At 33.1% G+C, this 22721-nt stretch overlaps 1 protein-coding gene across 8 annotated transcripts in view; it reads right to left on the minus strand.

Moving 5' to 3' along the window:
* Positions 1 to 5211: 5211 nt before the first annotated feature.
* Positions 5212 to 22721, minus strand: part of LOC110993121 (ras-related protein Rab-32) — a 29152-nt gene continuing 11642 nt past the window's right edge. For 3 of the 8 annotated variants that reach the window (XM_022259248.2, XM_022259245.2, XM_022259244.2), the window contains exons 2-5: positions 14678 to 14891; positions 11167 to 11348; positions 9621 to 9764; positions 5212 to 6925 (exon numbers count right to left, since the gene is read on the minus strand). In XM_022259248.2, coding sequence (XP_022114940.1) covers positions 6800 to 6925; positions 9621 to 9764; positions 11167 to 11348; positions 14678 to 14891 — 666 coding nt within the window. In that variant the 3' untranslated portion in view covers positions 5212 to 6799. Of the gene's footprint in view, positions 6926 to 9620; positions 9765 to 11166; positions 11349 to 14677; positions 14892 to 16981; positions 17147 to 18378; positions 18478 to 20234; positions 20403 to 20436; positions 21574 to 22721 lie in introns of those variants that run through there. The other 5 variants (XM_022259241.2, XM_022259242.2, XM_022259247.2 and 2 more) reach the window with 5 other exon arrangements.

The raw sequence follows: 22721 nt of genomic DNA on the forward strand, positions 1-22721 counted from the left end.
ATTACCCTTCGTGTGAACTTCTATTGTAGTCTTAAATCAGATAAAATTCATATCTTTATCATTTATTTGAATACTGGAGTCAAATGAGTTCAACTACATTAAACGATATCGCTACCCAGAGTATACTTGCTGTATTTATATTAAATCTAAAGAAATTTAAAAAATTCATTATCATGTAACACATTATTTAAATTCTAGAAGTAAATTTTACCACTTAGTTTTACCTTTAACTCTTCCTGGGGAAGAGTCCTCATCTATACAACATTAGGAAATATTACAATTTGATGATCAGGCATGCATGCTTTTGCTGATGAAGACAATATTGTACATCATTGACTATTGTCCGTTTTGTCGGTTGACAATATTGACTGAATAACTCTTTGGGATTCTTACGTGGGATTTAATGAAAGATGATGAAGTCAGTCAGTGTTATATAACTGTTTGGTATATACGCTGTAAATAATTAAAATCGAGGCAAATGTTGTTAATAAGGTGCCTGCGGCATCTTATCAGCTTAAGGTCCAACGCAAACTTAATTTTAGATATCAAATATACCGATTACCGAAATGGCTGCCATACCGCCGATAATCAGTTTTTTTTGCCAAACGATTTGTACCAGCGTAAATCTCTTTGTCAACAGTATGATCACGAAGAGAAGTCTGATAATACCATACCTGTGGGAGGTTTTGTGGAAAAAATCGTTTGACACTCGTAATTGATGCGACGAATTCCACTAAATGTGAACTGACCCAATATTTAGTGAAAATATCTCCCGGTCTATCACTTCTGTTTGTTACACTATCACTAAGAAGTCGTTGTTAAGCGGTAATTAACAGATTTATATTCAGCTCACTCAACCGTGAAATAGCTCACAAATGCATACGAGAAAACCCAACAGACCATGAAACAATTTAATAAGACCTATCCACAACCGCTATCCAATGAAAGTTGTTTAAAAATAACTTAAATACCGACACGGTCTAACGATTAACAATAATTGATATGTGTGGAAAATATTTTATTAAGTTTAAGTCGTTTTGATAAAATAAGACGTTACTTGAAAATATATAATTTTATTATTAAGGCCGGCAACGCAACGAGCCCTCTGGCAAATCCCATAGGCAACACACGCTTAACATCAGATGAGTAACCTGCCCATTTTACATAAATAGTCCTCTAGTTGTAAGCGTTGTTCCTTTAGTCACTCAGCTTCGGAGTTTACTCCATATAGACAGACAGTCAGACATAACATTTAATACAAACAAAACACACACACATAACCACACAAAATAACAATAACATGAAACAGAAAAACAAATATATTTTTTTTCTCATTCAGCTCGTTTCAAATGTGTAATGTCTGTGTACTATGTCTGTAAATGGTCCTGGCTCAACATTATGCTGAGGAGCAAAATGTTCCCCAGCGCCAGTCATTCTGCCACAGACCACAGCAGCTAGTTTGCACCTCAGTCGGAAAGGAAAGAAAGAAAAGGAATGTGTCTGAAGTAAAGGTCTGTGCGTAAAGGACATTTTTACCTTGGATAACTTGGACTTCAATATTCCAACAATACCACGTCAGAGTAACAATAATGAAATACATCAAAACTTAAAGGTATGTAAAATGCAAAATATTACCGATGTAGTCGGGGCGTAATTCCCGACGCGTTAAATAATATCAGTGAAATATAAAGTCCCTGGACACTATGGCAGGGGAGTAGAGTGAAAATTATTTAAAAAAAAAAAAAAAAACTTAAAGGTATGTAAAATGCAATTACGAAATCGACCTAAAATCCTACGAGTTCTATTCAACTTCACTTTATACATATACTTAAGTTAATATAGTTTGATTTTATATAAATAGTATTATAATAATAGTCTAGCCGATCCACTTTGTATAAGCAATAAAGTCTATGAAAGTACATTAGCCGTCACGCCAAATTAAAACAATCTACTTATAGGACGGCCGCGGCATTGGGATTCAAGTTCACAGACAACACATCTTGGTTGAATTAATTGTATTAGGAACATCTATAATTATATTAAACTTAATATATATTATTTATTGGCTATATAGCCAGATAATGGATCAGATTGCATCCATTTATTTGTGTTTTTATATTTATCTATACACTGGTTATTTTACATAAGCACGAAATGAACACATCTTGTAGTTTTTGCTATTTGAACCCAATTACAAACGGACACATACATAATATATAATAAATCTGGTGTCATTAATGTGTAAGCCTGATCATTCGATTCAACCCCAGCTTTACGAGGGCTTACTGTCCTTTGCGCAATGTCCCCAGTACCAGTTCCTTTCACTTGACTGTATATTTAACGAAGATGTAATGTGGTCCCTATATAAGTTATGATTAATTGCTTAATGACATTGTTTGTTCCCTTAATGTATCCCTTCTCCTACCCAAACCTTTAAAAATATATCTAATCCCGATCCTTTCAAAGATATACTTCTATTCCATATTCCAACTTCAAGGCCAGTTTATTGTAAACATAATTTTAAATAAAGTCTTTGTTAGTTTTTAAAAAACATGTTTAAGTCACGACCAAAAATGTGTGGAATCAAAAGCGTGTGTTACTTAAGTTACTTATTTCAAATTATATCCATATGTAGTGCTTGTAGAGTGTTACTATTCAGTTGTTATGTTAGTATAGTCAGCAAACAAAACAATAAACTCTAGTAGAACGGACAGCATAAAAACGCTATGCGGTCTTTGTGTTAAAGACATTAAGGATAGCAATGGTCTATTTTTTTCAAAACTTAGTTGTCTATAAAGACAAAAGATCCAAATCAAAGACAAGCGTTTGATTTAGTTGCGCAAGAAAAGCTTTGTATTTTAAAATTATACCTACAAAGGCCTCTTCTTCGTTCGATATTCCAACTAACGTGCCTCAACCGACTAGAGGGCTATTAAAATTCCGTAGCCTAACTTTATGGTCCAAAGATAAATGTTTCGGAACGCCATTGCGCAATATCACGTAAAAAACATTTATCAAATTAAATTATTACTATTAAATTATTTTGTTATACCTATGGTATGGTTTGATTGGTGGACTCTCACTAGGTCGGTTGTGCGTAATATCCTAACTAAGCCAGTCTAGTTCTTCCAGAAGCATAGAAATCTCCTGGGCGCTTTGACACATAGCCGCAGCTATGCATTCCAAGACTACGTGGGTTACTGTTTCATCTGCGCTGAAACAGCTTCCGCTTAAACCAAATATTAATAAACGAGTGCCTATAACTAATCGACGGATTGCAATAGCCATCTGTCGATACAAGCTACCCATGGTAGGTTGAATCGCTATATGTGGATAGGCCTTTGTATGAACGTGATAGTTCAACAATATCAATATCCTAAAATTTTAACTTACAATTTTTTTTTATTATTAAAAATCTATTTGATATGACACAGAATATTTGATAAACATAGACATGTATATTTTAATATTATTTGTACGGATTTATTTACTTCATTTGGTTTATATTGATTATCAAATATGAGTGTAACGAGCGAAGAAATTGCATACTATCCGTCGCCAAAAATGGATTGTCTTCGTAGGGTTTGGTTATTGGCATGCAGATAGGAGATCGAGCGACTGTCACGGTCTGATCTCAGAGTGTTTTTGTGTGTGAAGTAGTTTTAAGCCATTATGGTGTGTCTGCAGTCCGCACTTCGCGACTATCGTTGATTATGGATGATGTTTCCAACTTTATAAAAACCGATTTTACAACACAACACAAAATGCTTGAAAATATAAACTATTTTGTATTGCTATAACTATGCTGTACCAAAGACCAAAGAAGACACTTTAAAGGTTTTCAGCTACTTTAGAATGTCCTTGGTTTTATTGATGAATTAGTTAGCCTAGGATTCCTCCCGAAAGGAAGGGATTGGTGCTCAGCGGAGAGCAGGGTGGAAGTAGCACGGGGTCGACAGCAACCGCTTGTAGCGGTTCGTGTATGGTAGGTCGGGCAGCTCTAAGCAGTCGACCGACCGCAAAGCCACTGATAAGACCGCTCAGTAATTGCTGGAACGGTCCGTGTATTTCAGATATGAATTTAGTGTGGAAACTGCAGATCGCCGTGCGACGACCGTCCTAGAGCAGTCGGTGTCGGCAGCATGCGGTCCGTCTATGGCCAGCGTTAAATGCTCACATAGGTGCACGGGGCTGAGAGTCGCACTCTAAAGCCGAAACACACCAAAGGATTGTAATATATTTTCTAATATCGATCTTGTAAAATATAAGAAATATAAATATATGGACACAACTGACGAGTTGTGTCATGTAATTATGACAGCGGGAGACGTCCCGCTGTCATAATTACATACATTTACCGTCACATACTTTTGATGCGTCTATAAACAGTGAAATAATACCTACTGTAAAGCATTACCAACCCTTGTAAATAATAAAAGGTAAAATAGAGTTATTTTCAGCAAGGTAAGAATCGTTTCATAATTTTTTTCTTATCCTTATGCAAATCCACCAAATCCTATTATTATTTAAAATCAAATCATTAAACCCATTAGATTCCTTAGTATTTGACACATACACACACATTTTCTTTCGAATACCATATCACTACATATTATAAAACAAAGTCGCTTTCTCTGTCCCTATGTCCCTATGTCTCTTTGCTTAAATCTTTGAAACCACGCAACGGATTTTGATGCGGTTTTTTTAACAGATAGAGTGATTGAAGAGGAAGGTTTATATGTATAATAACATCCATTAAATAGTGGAACAGTACTGTTATTTTTGAGGTTTCTAATGTGATGTTGTAAATAATTAAATTTTTTCCGCTTACATTGCAAACGCAGGCTGAACCCTACGAGTTTTATCAAAATAATGTACTAAGTATTGTACATATTGAAAAGGTCTACAGAAAAGTCCGTGATGGTATATGTCTATCTCTTATGGATAACCCACATTTTTATATACAACGTTCACAGATTTTCTGTAGTATATTTAGTATCAGCATTGCACCCGTGCGAAGCCGGGGTGGGTCGCTAGTCTATTATAAATGCATTGCATTATGTGATGACACGCATCCATTCTTAATTAGTTTATGAGTCTTGTGTATAAGATTGCAATCTGAGAAGTTAACGTTTTTGAGTAACATAGTTCGTTTATAGATAAAGGCGAGACATACCGCGCGGTATTCTTATTGTTATAAATAAAATATCCTTTTTCTAAAACAATTTATTCTGTAATAAATCCACACTCTCACATACAATAAGTAATACTTATTACAATATTAACTCATTTATCAACTAATTACTGACTCAAGCCCAACATGGCACTTAATAAAATTTGAAATTTGCGAAATCCAATTAGTGTACAGAATAAAAATCTTAAATATAATTTCGTTACATGGATTAAATTCGATGCATAGAGGCACTTACAACCTTAATTAAACTTTATATATGACAATAAAATATGCTATACGTTTATATGAATCACAATGTACGTTATATCTGTGTGTAATGGTAGCCCAGATCTTATCTGTTGGTTTTTTTTACATTTATGCAAAGAAATGTACAACGATGCAACTGCTGGCTTTCTTGGTGTTGTGGCGTGTTGGTGTGTGTGTGTGTGTGTTGGTCGGTTGACAAAACCAAATCAATTGAAAAGGAGTAAAAAATGATTGTATATCCACTAATACTACTTTTTAGAAAACATTTAGATTTTTGACGGTCTGTCAAAGTTGAAGCTTGACAATTGACAAAGCTTAATTGCGTCAGCATAAAATAATTAATGAAGACGTAGATTTAGACAAATCGTTAGCCTAGACCTTTGTTCACACTTGGTCCACGATTACGTCATATTTACTGGCATTCACCTGTTGCACAGTATTTTTTTCTAGAACGTGACCAACCTAATTTTAATGTCATATAAATAAAGTTTTGTTAATTCACATAAAAGTACATTCTTAAAGTCTCTAAAATTTCGTTTCCATATTAATATATGTAGCTATCTATGACTTATAATAAATATAAGAAATGCCGTCAATAAAGCTTTTTTACTTAAACGGAATTATTTAGCGCAATTTTTGATATTTATCGATTCGAATGAATCATAGATTAAATATAAGATTTCACGGAATGTAATAAGATAAAAAGATACAAGGATGGCCTTATAAAACTATTAATAGTATTTATTTCACCTCCACTGTTTCAACAATATGTGTAAACAAAATCTTGTTCTAGTAAGTAAAAGTCAAATTTAAAACATGTTTGAAACTCCTATGAATTAAACATTCCAATTTAGATAATTCGAATTCTAATAATATTCATTTTTTGTAACCGAAGCAGTTATTAAATATTTGGCTCCAACTTTACATTATTGAGACAAATGGAATATAATTTCATAAATCCTATTGTTTAAAAATTTGTTCATTTTAAAGCGAGGTTTAATCAGTGCAAGAATAAGACACCCTTATTGTGAAACGAAAATCATTTCGTCATCAATTTCAATATAAAAAACGACGCCATTTTGGTCCCTTCTTTATCCAAAAATATTCAAAAAAGGAAATGTTAAAAACAATTCTATTCGGCGTAGACAATAAATAGCGGCTATGTTGTTCCACAGATAATATAATTTGTCACGACTGATAAATTACCCATCGAATCTAAACCCACAGATAGGTAATATAATTTGTCAAGAAGACAGATTAATTATCCATCGAACAGCATTTGACACTTCAATTTATTCTGTAATTTTCTTGATCATCATAGTTGCTCAATAAGGGTGAATTTTGTCGGTTTGCAAATGGTCAGCAGGCGCAACTTTTATTCCCTCCGAGGTCTCGACTGTTCTCGCCATTTGCGATCTTGTGGTCCAGTGCGATCCTTTCGCCGTCCTTGTCGTTGTTCTGCAGCAGTTTATCGTTAAGAAGAATCTGGAAATAATATTTTTGTGTCAATTATACGTGTTAAATTTTTTCTCATATATATAGTAAATAACAATTTTTTCTATAAATTCATCACAGAATCTAGATATTTTATATGTTCTGGCATTACTAAAATAATAACTAGGGTTGATTGGATACATTTTGTATGCGATTTATACAAAACCAATTTGAATTCAATTAAGATTCGTTCTTATCATGTAGGTGGTATTTTTTTACAAATAAAGCAATAAAGTAAGAATCTATTTAAGTGTATTATAAATATATATTTTTCCTAAATGAATTAATGTTCCTTTATTACAGTAGGATAATATAGTAATTTTACCTAAAACCATATTGAATTATACACCTATGCTTCCCTTGCAACAAAAAACACTATAACTGAAAACACGCTACTGAAAGAACTTAACTCGAATTATTCGTTAGCATTATAGATTACCTACTTTAAAAAACTCAAAGATTATAAATTGCTCAACGATCGGCTTTCACGCAAGATGAAGAGATAAAGTGATATTAATAAGCTCTTTATGTAAAAAACATCTATAAATTATTCATTAATGCTCACCAGCTAAGCGTAAGAGCTGAAACATATTATTTGAAGTTTAATACGCCATTTTACTCCAGATGAAATTTGTTTTATATATTTAGCTACAAATGAAATATGTTTAAAAACTAACAAAGTTTCAAATCATTTTCAATAAAAATTACGATCTTATATCCGTAAATTCTCTTAAAATCACGTCAAATGTCAAAGTCTAAACTTAATTTGAGAAAGAAAACGAACGTCTGTCATATCCAAAAAATGGTAAGCGTTGCAAGATACATCATGATTTGACATTTGAAAGCTCTCCTTACTGGCTCTTTCATAGGCCTATATCACATTGTGTAATAGAAAAAATATTAGAACATTAACCGCTAGCTCCTACGCCACAATATCTCGATCAAAAAACCGGATTGGGGTTTTTATCGCCTACACCGTAACCAGCAACTAAAAAATTCTCTATGGTTTGTTTCAACTTATTGCACAATATTGTGAAACACCATAGTCAAGACAATCGTGTAGCTTAACGTACCTAACGACCTTCTAATATATCTTAAGTTAGTATAAATTATTACTTTACGATTAAAACAACCTGACATTGATTTCAATAAATCTGTCCCTTTTCATCACAGCGTAAAGACATTGGTCAGAAAGGGGCTAAAAGAGTGCTTTTGTTGGAAGAGCAAAGACTGAGGTGAGATTTTTGACAAGTCATATCACACAAGTTATAGTCCTATAAAACTGTAAAATTACAAACGACATTTACTACTTTGTGTTTTTCGTGAGTAAGTATGAAAATCGAATATGTTTAATTAAAAAAATCAGGAACTAACAACTTAGTTGGTGCTCAAGCAAGTTTTTAGTATAAATAAATGCCGGTGGCATTTATTTTACAATTTTAAACTGTGTAACAATTTTAAATCGATATTCCTTTGCTATAATCAGAATGAAGCAACAAGGTCAGACCAATTTTACCATTTATAAATGAGAAATCGATCTGACAGATGCTAATTCAACAGACTATAATATCTACTACACAAAATATGAATAACATTAAAAATTATGCATACACTAAAATTTATTGCAATTATATTAAAATTCAGTAGAAATAACACTAAAATTCAACGACAAAACATAAAAGCTAGAATAGAATTGAATTTGTATTTTTAAGGTCATAACTTGACATTGACATTCCTTAATAATTCAACTATTTTCATATCCTTAAATGACAGTCGCGTTTGTTTAAAAATACATTCAATAATATATTTTAATATAGACTCAGTTGACTTGTTTATTAAATGCATTTAGTTTGTAGGTTTATTACCCGATGAAACGATTCTTAAATTACGAAATATATGTAGGCACTGCATGTACCCTTTTGCAACAAACTTCTCCGTAGTGAACTTGGCCACACTCGCGCGAAATATCACACGACTCGAAGGAGATTCGCCCTAAACGAGCCTAAGCACACCTCTTGTAAGGAATTGTATAACAGGAAGCACAACGGATAATCGGTATTATTTTTTTAATGTTTTCTATTGTTTTTATTGTTATCTTTTTTCACCTAGTTTTAATTACTGGATGAGTAATTAAAACTAGGTGAAATTTTATTAACGTTTATTAATTCGCAATAACATTTAGTTACGGTGACAGTTATTATACCTAGAAAACTAGGATAAAAAAAGAGTGAGTGTACTTATGTACACGCGTTAGAAGTTATTAATAGTTATTATAAGTTATTATACTAAATTTTTCCATAAACTAAACTAAATTCCATATAAAAATAACTAAAATGCAGTAGTGATTAACGATATATTATATAAATATTAAAATTATTCAAAAAAGATTTTATTTAAATAAATAAATAATAAGTAAATACTATCACCGTCGTATATGAAATTGTTTTCAAAACGCCAAAATAATATTTATTTATTCATACTGTTTGACTGTACTGTTACGAATCACGTGTTCTAAATATAAAAATACTAGTATATACAACTTGAATATAGTTATTGAATACTATGCCACATATACCTAACTTTACGATGTCGAATTTAAGTGTTGGTGTGCGCGCACATCGTAAAAATTCACTCTCATAATTTTTCTCCATTGCGCCAAAAGAAGTATAACTTCAAAAAAAATTACCTTATTTACTAAAGATCTGGCCGCTTCTTCAATGTTAATATTTTCTTTGGCCGACGTCTCAAACCATCCCGCGAAGCCTTTTTCCCGACAATATTCATCCATTTTCGCCGGTGAATTCACTATTCCTTCTTTTTGTTGGTCACACTAAATAAATTATAAAAAATAGTATTTATTACTGATATATATTTTAAAATATACGACATACGTAAGAACAAAAAAATAGCTTCATAAAATTAAAACACTTTCCTATCTCAACAAGAAAACGAGTTGATTACTTCTTATACATTATAATTACATTCAACCAGTTATAGTATGATGTTGATATGTGATTGAATGTAATATCATGATTACATCGACACAAATTTATGTTAGGAGATATTTTAATAAAACAAAATAATAAGGAATGGATGTGATAATATTTTGATGACTCATATCAATCTTATATAAATAATTCAAATATTTTTCAAAAGTTAGTACCGTCTAAATTATTAATTCAAGTTTAGAAACTAGGAGTTCAAACAGTGATCTATATGCTACACAAAACAATTTACAAAAAAAATATTTTACATAAGCGTTTTTTTACAAAAGAGTATAACTGGAGACATCAATTGATAGATGCAACATATGAATATTAACATACGTATAATAAAGTGATTAAATCATAAATATCCAATCCCATTTTAATCCCATATCTAAAGTAACATTATATTCTTTAAATATTACGGCTATGAGACCCTTGATCATATTTATTGGCTTTGATAGCTACGTCATCTAATATTTAAAATTAAGTTAAAGATTGTCTATATTTATAAAAAGTTTTAATTTAATCTGCTCACCAACGAGTACAGATTGAGGTGATGACAAATTTGCATTGCACAATGCACATGCGATTGAGAATCAATGACATTCAACTAAGAATTTAAGTAGGACGGTGGCTATAGTCTGATTTTTAATTCTGTAGAATTCTGACAGCTATAATTTTTTGACATGTCAGCAGATTACAAACCTTTTTGGCCAGTCAAATTTTTCAATTTTAATACGGATATGATGTTCAGACTGAACATCTGAGTATCTATACATACATTTTATTTGTGAATGTCTCCATTTTATTAAGTGTGAGCACCACACGTAATAAAATGGAGTAAACACATTAAAAGTGGTTTCACGGTAAGTGATAATTGCGTCCCTTTTCACAGTAAAATCGCGCAAGTAAAGATTACAGTTTTTTTAAATGTTTACTAAACTTGGAATTAGTAGACAGTGATGCCTGCTGAAGAATAAAATACAGTCATTAAAGTTAATTCGATATATTGTTCGAGATTTTAAATAGTATTTGTTATTTTTGTATTAGGTAACTTCAGTAATTAAATATTTAAGATTTACCTTTTTGTAGGTAAAGTATTTTAAATGGATCAAATTTTTCCCTTTTTCGGTGGAGAGCATTTTTTTAGTAACAACACTAATGAAATATCAGAATTCTACGTAATGAAAAATCAGAGTATAATATCATTATGGTAAGTGATCATATTAATACAAATGGTTGTACCTTATTCGCCAGTAATATGCAGGGTATGGGCGATCCATCTGGTAACTGAACTTTTGTATCCAGGTCATTCTTCCACTTCACCACGGCGTCAAAGGTCGCAACTCTCGATACGTCAAACACTATGAACGCGCCAACAGCCTCTTTGTAGTAGACACGGGTCATATTGCCAAACCGCTCTTGCCCTAAAACAAAGAAAATATGCTTAAAATGAGTATTATGTATCCAAAAGGAAAAATAACCTACCTTCACAAGTACATAAGCGTGTGTAAAATGTGTGTAAGTATTTACATATGTTAATTTTGTTTAAATTCTTTGTATAAAAGAATTTAAAAAATGCAATTCCCACCATTTTTGTATTCTAAGTAGGAATACGTAAAAAAATAAATTTTATAATATCACGGTAGTTAAAGGCGCAACGATGACTAGCTCGATTTATTTTTGAAGAATTGTAAGTACATGAGAATAAGTCGTATAGTTCAGACATACATAAAAGATTTTTCATTTGTTTATCGCCTACTCAAAATCTAGTTTTTGTACTACGCTATCCCAATAAAAAAAACATAGATAATTTGATCTTGAAATTTGAAATAGATTTCGAGAAGAAACAGCTAGAATTTGGGTGTCACAACACGTGACATGTCTCGCTTGATCCAATTTGACACATGTCATTTTATACTTAACTTTAGATGTCTATGGAATGTAACGAGAACGGTCATTTGGCTTCGTTTAAGTAAAGTGATTTATCATTTCAGTCTTTTCGTTTTTCAAAGACACCTCGTAATTTTCCACAAATAAATGCGATTGACTGGCTTCGTGCTACAAATAGCGTGATATAATGTGTAGAAATCCATTAAGAAAACGTGTTTAAAAACTATCACTCAAGGATAGAACACGTGAACACGCAACCGCCATCTTTTTACTCACATTGAGTGAGTATAATAAATTACAAATTAACTATCCCAGACAACACACGTGAGAGAACTTGTAAAAAACAAATAAAAGTAAAACAATATAAGACAGCGCATTGGCAGGCGCTCGGGAGAAAAAAAGACATGGCATTAAACAAACGTACATGTAAATCACAGAACAGATTTGTATTTTGTTTTTTACTTAAGTAACTTTAATGACGTTGTGGTTTATGACATTTTCCTTTGAATAATAGTATTAGAAGGAGGGTAAAACTTTCTCAGTATCTTGCCCGTTCTTCTCAGAACTTGAACTTGGTAGTTTTGCGAACGGATGGCGTAGTCTTGCTCTTACGGGAATTTGGTAAACGTTTTTGACATTCTTAAGCATGCCCTAAGACGCATAAACTGAATAAACGAATTTTAATTTTGATTTTGAAACATTCACCGGCATGATATTGTCAAGAAGATTTGCTCCCAGTAGATGCAGAGAAGCCAGTGCAGGGCTTACTGAAGGAGGATGGAGGTAGCTAACGTCCAGAAATGGACCAAAAAAAGAGGCTACTAATGATGATGATGATGACATTGCAACATTCCAAATTAAAAGCTAATTAACCTTAAATCAGTATTCAGTGTATTTAACTATGTAAAGGCAACGTTAAGTGCACATACATAGTTACAAATAGCGAATTATTTACTGTTAAATAACTTCTAATATGTAAAGAACAGATATATTGATGAAAGCTTCTTGATGTAGTTTTATTATTTATTGGGCTTTCAGGACGGTGAGAATGAAGATCAGTCATGACTTCAGTAACATACCTAGGACTGAAGACATTATATCGACTGCATGCACATGACACAATATGTCATTATTAAATTCGTTTATACGATCAATTCAAACAAGTTTCGGGTTTTTACATTCGTCCACCCATCAGCAGGTACTACATAATTTTTTTAAGATCCATGGGCAATTAATTAACTATTGAATACTCACCACTTAATATGGAACCATCATAAGTAGTGATAGAAACAGCAGTGACAATAGAATAATAAGAATCATGAACATCCAAGAGAAAACTAATCCCATATCATCCATGATAACTTAATATAATTAATGTTCTCTTAGCCTACGAAAACCTTGACTATATTTCTTAACTTTGACAGTGACAACACGTGACAGATTTTTCTATTACTCGCCTCTGCTTTATAGGTTGTCTATGGTTGAAAAAGTATTTATTTATTTCTAATCTACTTAACAAATTGAATCAGTTGCATCTATTTATGTACGCAATATGGATATAGGAGAACTCTTTAAAAGGAGACATCGATAATAATGTTTGATGACGGTCACTGTTTAAAATATACACTGACTTTTGATCTCAATAAAATAGTAGTAATATCACATATAGATGTCATAAAATATCTAAATGGCTTATTCAAAGGCATTCTAAATTTTACATATAACATTATTATTCATTATTAGTTTATCTGTAGATTGTATTTAATTTGTTTTATTTATTCAAGTTGCAATAATAATATTCACATAATACTAATAATTTCCAGAAAAAACTCTAAAAATCTGTTTCTGTGTTCTACATTTAAAAATCTTTGATCGTATTACTCAGACAAGAACTGCCAAGATATTATCTTTGTAATGATTTAAGTTGTAAGACTACACTTTACATCTTTAGTTATAGAATTATCTGTATGTGTAAATAAATAAACAGCTTGTGTTTTAACTTATGTTAGCTTAACTATTGCATAAGATGTGTTAGGTGGTAGTTGAGCGTGAAAACAGTCATATAATATAACTATCTAAGTGAATCCCGCAAACTTTTACACAATCTAAAGTGGGAAATGGTGTCTATTTTTGGAAACAATTTCCTATTATAAAATACCAAACATAAGGTAAAGCCATACAATCGATATTTTTTTACTCTGAAAGGTTATGTTATTTCTATATATATAGACATACTCAATTTATATTTTAATATATATAAATTACGTGTTTCGTTGTTTGTCCGCTATGGACTCCTAAGCTACCGAACCGATATTTACAAATTTGCACACCGTGTGCTATTTCATGTAACATAAAAGATAGGATAGCTAACATCTCAATTAATACCCGCAATATGATTTTATTGCAAATATTTGTTTATTATTTGATACAATTCTAACAAATTGGGGTTGTGTTAAAAGTACATACCAACGTTTTACATAAGCTATCTACCTTTCACATAAGTTCTCCTACCGTTTCCCTTGAATAGTTTACTACTATGTTTACTAAATATAAGAAAAACCTTAGCCACAGCAACGCTTGGCCGAGTCTGCTAGTTTATTATAAATTATAAATGACGTTTTAAAACCGGAAATCTCTTAAATGTAATATGAAGACTTAAGCCGCCTAGACACAGATCCAGCCAGCCATTTTATGGTTGTATGAAATATTTCATTACAATATGCTGGACAACCGAAGCAAACTCAGACAGTTCCTCTTTTGAAGGCACAGACGGGTAACTAACAACTGGACCAAACAGTCCCTTTCCCGGAAATCTATACAAACAATAAAGCTAACAAGAAATCGTATTATATATTTATATTACCTGCTATATCCCATAATTGTAGTCGTATAATCGTATTTGCGTCCCAGTTAAGCACTTTCAATGCAAAGTCCACGCCAATGGTTGCTCTGTAGTGCTGGCTGAAGAACTGGTGGACATATCGTTTGATTATAGAAGTCTTTCCTGTACCCAGTTCACCAATCACCAGGATTTTGTATAGATGCTCCCGCCGCTCCGTACTTGATGTGGCGTGAGACTGTAACGAGATAGGCCGGAATTATTATATAAAAAATAGAAATATTGTATTCGCCTATTAAACACAGTACGTACGTATAAGACGTAATTTTATTAAGAGCCTGTTTCACAATGTATGGATAAAGTACCAAATAGCTATTCAACACATAAATTATTCGAATGATATCATAATCATGACGAATAGCGGTATCTGACAGTCGTGAAACGCAAAAAGACTGTTTATCCTACCAATAAAGTAATAAATAGCTTATTTGGAACTTATCCGGACATTGCGAAACAGACCCTAAGTTTATTAAATTAAATTGCGCTCAAACAAGTTTATAGTCAATCGGTAATGGTAGTTGGGGAACAAAGTTCGTAAACAGAGTAAATCATTATTATTAATATTAAACAGGATTTAAAAGTCTTTAGTGAAAAAAAAAATCATTAAATAAAGTTTTAAGACAATACCATGGAGGCGTTTTTTATAAATTTTTTCATATAAAAATCTATGTCAAATTTGCTTGAAGGTTATGAAGACTACAGTCTTAACTAACTGCATAAAATAACTGTATAAAAATATTGCCATGGCAACATATTCACCTTTATAATACCTATTTTACCAAGAAACTTTTGAATTACTTCTCACAATAATGTATTGTATCTTAACTTCACAAAAACCTAGTTGTTATAATAATTGTCACATAATATATTATTGAAAACAATGTAGCATTGTATCTCTCACAAGAAACTCTTTTAACGAACTTTTAATTCTGACCTATTATTATCAATTTGAATAAAAGCATTGATGAGAACTTGGGGTAACGTCATATTTATATTAAAGCTATTTATAAATTAAGAGCGTACAAATTCTTAAAAAGCCAGAGACGCACTCGCGAGCCCTCTAGCATCGAAATTGTCCATGGGCGGCGGTATCACTTAACATCAGGTGAGCCTCCTGCTACATTGCCCCCTGTTCTATAAAAAAAAATTGCGTTTCATGTAAAATTGAAATAATATGTTTAATATAAAATTTTCGAAAATATAAATTAAGTTAATGCTCTTTTAAAACCAATTTGCAATGGTTGTATATTAGTAGTTAGATTATTATATAATCAGGATATTAGGCCATATATTAGTATATATAATTAGTAAATAGATTCGATTATATCATAATGAGGGTTCGATTAAATAACATTTATGCTTTATATATTTGCGATTTTTTCGACTGGTATCATCAAGGGCAAAGAAATCGGTCGCCCAAACATCATTGCAGAGACGAAAAAAGGTAGAAGGATCTGGAGTGAAGACAAAAAAGCTGCCCAAGACATCAGGCTGGTTTTCTTGCTGGATGCCCTTTGCACAAGATAGGGGACAGAGGACATCAATCATCTACTAACTTTAATCATTTTTAAAACTCCTTATTGTATTTTTTTGACATTGCACCATAAAAACATTTTCTCACTTGACACAACGGCGTTGTCTGTTTTCAGTTGTAAAAACTTATATTATTATTATTATTTATTAGTTTTACAAATAAAAATACACGCTATTGCTTGATGTATTCATTTAGTAGTTGCATATTAGAACTTTAGATGGAAATTCTGTCGTATAACGTCTTGTGCAGTTAACGCAAATCATTTAATTTATTTATTATTATTGGCACGTATATAGAGTAAACAGTGTAAAAAAAATACATGGAATGAATATATACATGATCATCTATTGTGTACTAGACGCCCGCACTTTTTTATTATCTATTGAAACCTCTATCTCTATAGATACAGTAATCCGGCGAAGGCTATAATGTATAATATTTTACAAGTGGCAGATGATCAGAAACGGTAACCAAAAAAGAAACCAGGGCCATCCAAAAGAACGATGGGCTCATGAGATTAAAAGGGTAGCTGTCGAAAAAGATAAAACTTAGAGCCTTTCTTCCGACCGGGGCCCGCATTTTCGAATAATCAAATTGTATCTCGATTTTTTGTTTTGGATAAAGGCTTATTAATAATATATAATATTATACTATAATAATATTTTTTTCTGTTTTTTTTTTAATATATTGAGCATCAAATTATGTGCCTCATTGTAAGAGGTAGGGATACTTACACATCTGTGCTGTTTAGGCGACATAACGTCCTTCGTCAAGAAACACAAAAATACAACCAAAACAACAGAATTTCAAGTTTCTCAAACTCAAAGCACATTTCACTATTGTGTCATTATTTTTGTATGAAAACGATCTTAACAGTTTCGTAGCACGGTGAATAACTATTGGTTTTCGCCGATAACTGCCTATTTAAGTCTGGAATGAAACGTCTTATCGGCCACAGATAACGTTGAGTATTTGTCTGCACTCAGTGTAACCTGGTATCTTATTTATTCAGAATTACTTTCCGGTAACATATGTTGGTAAACTTAGTTTAATACAAGTTGATAAAAATAATTAATTATCAAATGTATTATGGTAACTGTGGGAATTTTTTGCGGACTACGTATTGTTAATAGTTTTGATTGCGTATATTTTTTAATCTATATTATATATGAATAACTATTTTAAATGTATTGCTGTTGGTTTGTCTTCCTAACTCGAAAATGGCTGGACCGATTTGGCTAATTTTGCTCTTGAAATATTTGTGGAAGTTCAGGGAACATTATTTATTACATTTTAACGATGAGTTCAGGGAACATTTTGATGTTTTCTGTATGATCAAGTGGATACGAGACTCTTCTGTCTCTTTTTATCACAGCCTTAATGTCATATGACAGAGTAAGGCATCACACGTTTAAAATTAAATCGCTGTCTTTTTCTAATTTCCAACTACAGTGTAAACTCCATTAAAATATTCCACGACAAAGTCTCTGAAACTTAAGAAATTACTCGACATTAATTAGTTCCTTGTATAATCTAACGTTTCTTTGCATATAGCACTTACACGCCAGAATGCGTCGCTTAAGCATATGTTTTTACACTGCATTTAATATTATAAAACTTTCAAGCAGTTGTTTGCTAGTAAACGCAATATTGAATCATTTTAAAGATTGATTTGAAGTAAATATAGCCTTAATAATATTAGTATAATATAGTCGTAAGCTACATTAATTATATATGGAATTCCTTACATTCTGCAAATCTTTCTTTTGTATATTATAGTATAGATATTTGTAAAAGTTGATAAACACACGTCCACGCTTAACATTTACTTTTCATGTATTTCACTAATTCCATTACATTGACAATACAAAAATTTAAGATTATTGATAACCGGTTTTGTTAATGCGGAAATATTAACCAGTTATTTCAAGGGCCAAAAGAATAAAAAACTATGTTACGCAATATAAATAGATGTTTTAAAACCATAAAACTACATTAAATAACGATATAATTACATCACTTCTATTACTATTCTGATGTTCAATCGTCTAGTAAGTGAACTGAAAGTACTGAATCATCCCGTAAATATCTATCCGCAATCAAGTAACATACAAATATACATAAAACTCACCCTATCCAAATATCCTTGCAAATGTACAACACCAAGTTTCAAATGGTATAAGCCGCTTGAAAAATTATTATTGTCAACGTTCATTTGTACCCTACGTCACGCTACGCGCTTAGCTACGAAGGGAAAGACGCGGTATCATGTTTGAAGGCTTCCAATAATCTTAATGTAATTGCAAAACCTATGTGGTTAGTGTAACTCGAGCTACAGGATAGAGTTACCTGCACACTCGACTGCTTAAGGCCTGTTATTGATATAGACAAATAGAAAAAATGGAAGGTTTTTAAATGGTTTAACATATACGTTCATACTGTAATGTTGACGTATAGAATACTATATATTATGCTGCGTTGATGACGTACTAAACATTTAATAGATGTTCGTCTTATAAGATATGTATTGTAATTTAATAGTCTTTATTAAGGGTTTCGAACAATTAATGACAATTGACAATGGCCGCTGACACGAACATAATTGCATATTTATTTATTTATACTATATATATTCAAAAACACACACATACCAAAAAAAACAGGTTACAAAAGTTATAAGGCAACGGGCTGCCTTATCGCTTTCTTCCAGACAACCCTAATGTGGAACAACAAAATGGTTAATGTGTTATTAATATTGGCAAATAAAATAAACCTTATTGTTTGAACTAATTTGTCTGGGATTTTCAAATTATTGTAATAATAACAGCTAATACAAGCGCTGTCGCTCCGACATATATATAAGTATATATTACGTTATTGACTCATGTCGTTAGTAACTGAAGCATTGATGCTATATGCATCAAATAAGGTGGAATTTTGGTCTAACGAGTGTTGTCGCTGGCGCACAATTATAGAGGATTTCTTTATATGTATTAATAGCCGATATTGATTTAAAAAAACTGAATATAACGAAAACTCGACACTCGAAAATTTTTGAAGTGCATAATTATGTAAAAATTTAAAAACTTCCTAAAATTTTATATCACACAAAGTGATGATTAACTTTTTCAATTTACACTGAATTATCGTAGTAGTGATGTCATAAGTGATTTAAATAAAAATTAAAGGTAATGTTCAGAGTCGAGACTTAGCGCTAAGTTTGACTTAAGTATGTCAAAAACGTACTAGATATGATATAAGGAGTGACAAGCCTTAAGAATGACAAATATGTCAAACTTTATACAGCACACAAACGCCATGATTAATGTTAGAAACTATTTAAACAAAGTGACAAAATATAAATAAAAATATAGCCACATAATTCAAAGTCGTCCTACTTAAAAGCCTTGTTTAACTATAAGGTTAATAAACGCTTATGAAAGATTCATCGTGATTAGCCATCCACGGAAAATAGCGAGCGTACCTATATTTATAGAAGTGCTTCGTTCTCGTTGGAAATGCAGAATATTATTGTATTTTAATTAGATTAAATCAGATTTAATATATAAGCCTTTTATCTTTATACATTTTATCTTTATGTTTAAAGATACGTAAATACGAAGGAGGAAAAAATTGCAACTTGTTGACAAATAGAAGACATAGCAAAATTTTATAAAAACCTGTTGCGTTAATTGGCCGGAAAAGTCAACTTAATAAAGTACGTAAAATCACTTAAATTTGAAGTTTTATAAGATAAGCAATACAGATATATTAAATTAAGTATTTATCACCTTTCCGCTATTTATTAATTATACGTTGTAATGCGATATTTTATAAGCGCGAATTAAAACACTAAAGAAACTATTGGAGCGTAAGTCAGTTAAGAGACACTTGATTAAATAAAAATATATGTGAATGTTAAAACATAGACTCAAACAAATTATATTAAAGCGGTTAGCACACGGGCATAGATGCTTGCGTACTCACGAAGGGCATCCCGGTGTCCCCCGCTGTAAACTACCGTGAAATGAAACGTACGGGGTACAATAGCGACGTCTCGGCGCTGAAACCGCAGCACTCGCACACTGTTAGGTAGCACTCGTCAGCTGTCTCCTCGAAGGTCATGGCGCGCGCGCATCGCACGATACACCATCACCCACTGACGCGCGAATCGAGCGCAAACACTCACCGGTTGGTCGCTCCCAGCCTTGTTCTCCGGCTCGATGAGGTCTCCGTAGGCCGGCATGTTCGCCTCCGCGTATCCCTTCTCTTCGGCGTCGACGTTGTCGTGCGAATGCGGCTGCGACGCGCCGGCAGCGAGCCGCGAGCGAGCTAGCGCCACCGCTTCCTCCAGCGACCCCACCTCGCCCGTCTTCCCCTCTTCCTCGTCGTCATCATCGTCATGGTCCTCCGACTGATACATCGAGAATTGTGACACAAAAGCGATTCGCCGCTTCATAGTCCCCTCAGGACTTGGCTCCTCGATAGGTTTCTGAATTTCAGTCAATTGCGCACGCTTCTTCCACGCCGCTTTAGTGAACGCTCTGGTAGCCACCGGATGCTCCACCACGATTGGACTGAAAATCTGTTCTGGCGTGACACTTTCAGGCAACTCCACTTCCAACTCTGTATTGGACGACTGTTTATTTTTAGGCGATGCTGGCTCCATTTCAGTTGAAGATGCTGGCTCTACATGTGGCGTTATAGGTTCAAATCGAGTTTCAGGAAATTTATCATTACTCTGCGTAATTTCTTTCATTAAATTTTCGAATGATTCATCATTATTAGGCGAGGGCTTTTTCGTCGGAGCGCCTGAAGATTGCTCATTACTTTGTGTGATCTGCTCCAATAACGTTTCAAATGATTGCTCATCGTTGGGCAGTATTGGCTCCATTGGAGTTTCGGGTAGTTGTTCATAGTTTGCTGTAATTTGCGCGACATTTGAGGTCTGTGGTTCAGGCTCCGTTTCCGACCGGGACAGATCGGTACTCTCCGAGCGAGTCGAGTCTATGTTGATCAATTTCTTACTTTCCTTTTTTTTGATGACCGGCGAGCTGTCACTACTGCGCGAGGTAGACGCGGGTGCGTCGGAACGTGGTTTCTTGTTTTTCTTACGCATAGTGCGTTCGTCGCGTGCGATCTCGCCGTCGGACACTGAAGATTTAGCGGAACCAGTTCGCTTAAGCGACCCGATGTGGAAGGGCGAGCCGCTGCGGAACGGCGAGCTGAGCGTTCGTAGCGTGCGTTTGAGGCGGGACGGCTTGCGGGGTGTGTTTGGCGCGGGGCAGAGGAGAGGCTCGTCTTCCCGCATGGCGCCTGCCTGAGCGCGGCGGAACTACTGCCGGACCTTCCGCAAGCTGACCGCACTCCGTTCTGGCCGGTACTTACGCCCTTGTCCCGATCAACGCGAGCCTCACATAAACTTACCCCAAGGCATTTGTCACAAATGCCGACATCGCAATTACACCGACCTTCAATTAGATTACTGTATGTTTACGTTTATAATTAAATAAATGATTACTAAGTACTGGGATAAGTCGATAGCATTAGAAAATGACATGGATTAAATCTCTTTAGAGTTAAAGGCTTATTGTTATTTTAAACTTTACATGTGTAGTTTTAAATAAGTTTCTATTAATGGCGGAAACTTTAAACTGAGCTGTCACTTCACACATTAGGGTTTTGCAATTTAAACAGTACAGCTATCTAGAGCGCAAAACCTAACAATGCATTGAAAGCTAATAGAATCAACTATAAATACCCGAATAGGTATTCCACTAAACATAATCCGAAGCCAACGAAGTCTCTTCGCGCCCGAATAACTATCACTAAAATCCACCAACTAATTACTAATTAGCCGCCTTCCTTATTGCCTGTTGACCTATGATTATGAGTTGATGAACCATTCTCGGTTACGTGGTGGCATTTGTATGGACTCCAGGTAAAGAAACCATACAAACTGTGTAGATTTGATATCGACCCCGGTTCGCTTTCTACACAATAAAGAAGTATTAGACAAGTAGACATTCTGGTATTCGTGAAACTATAAACAAGTACACATAAATTGAATGCAAATCGATTTTTTTTATTTCTTTAGTGAGGCGTTTCTTGATCATTTTGAAAGTATCTTTAATAACACTAGATCAAAACCATCAAACCAAGATTCACAAATTTTACTTTTTATACATACTGTACTACGCATTTTTATACAATCAAGAATATAGTATTTACAAATTTCTTAACAAAGTAATAGTAATAATAATAAAAGAATATCAAAACAAATTTAAATAGTTCACATTGTATACTACACCGTAACAACAAGTAGTAAAGATCAAATTACGATTCACAATAATTCAGTTAATGAGGAAGCAATATGAAGGCATTTAAACCAGTTTAAAGAATTTTAAACTTCAATTAGAAACATATTAAAATATCGTAAAGTTTGTACCTAAAACGTACTTGAATTATAAATTA

This window comes from Pieris rapae, chromosome 20, assembly GCF_905147795.1.
Source record: "Pieris rapae chromosome 20, ilPieRapa1.1, whole genome shotgun sequence".
In the NCBI taxonomy this organism is placed as follows: Eukaryota; Metazoa; Arthropoda; class Insecta; order Lepidoptera; family Pieridae; genus Pieris; species Pieris rapae.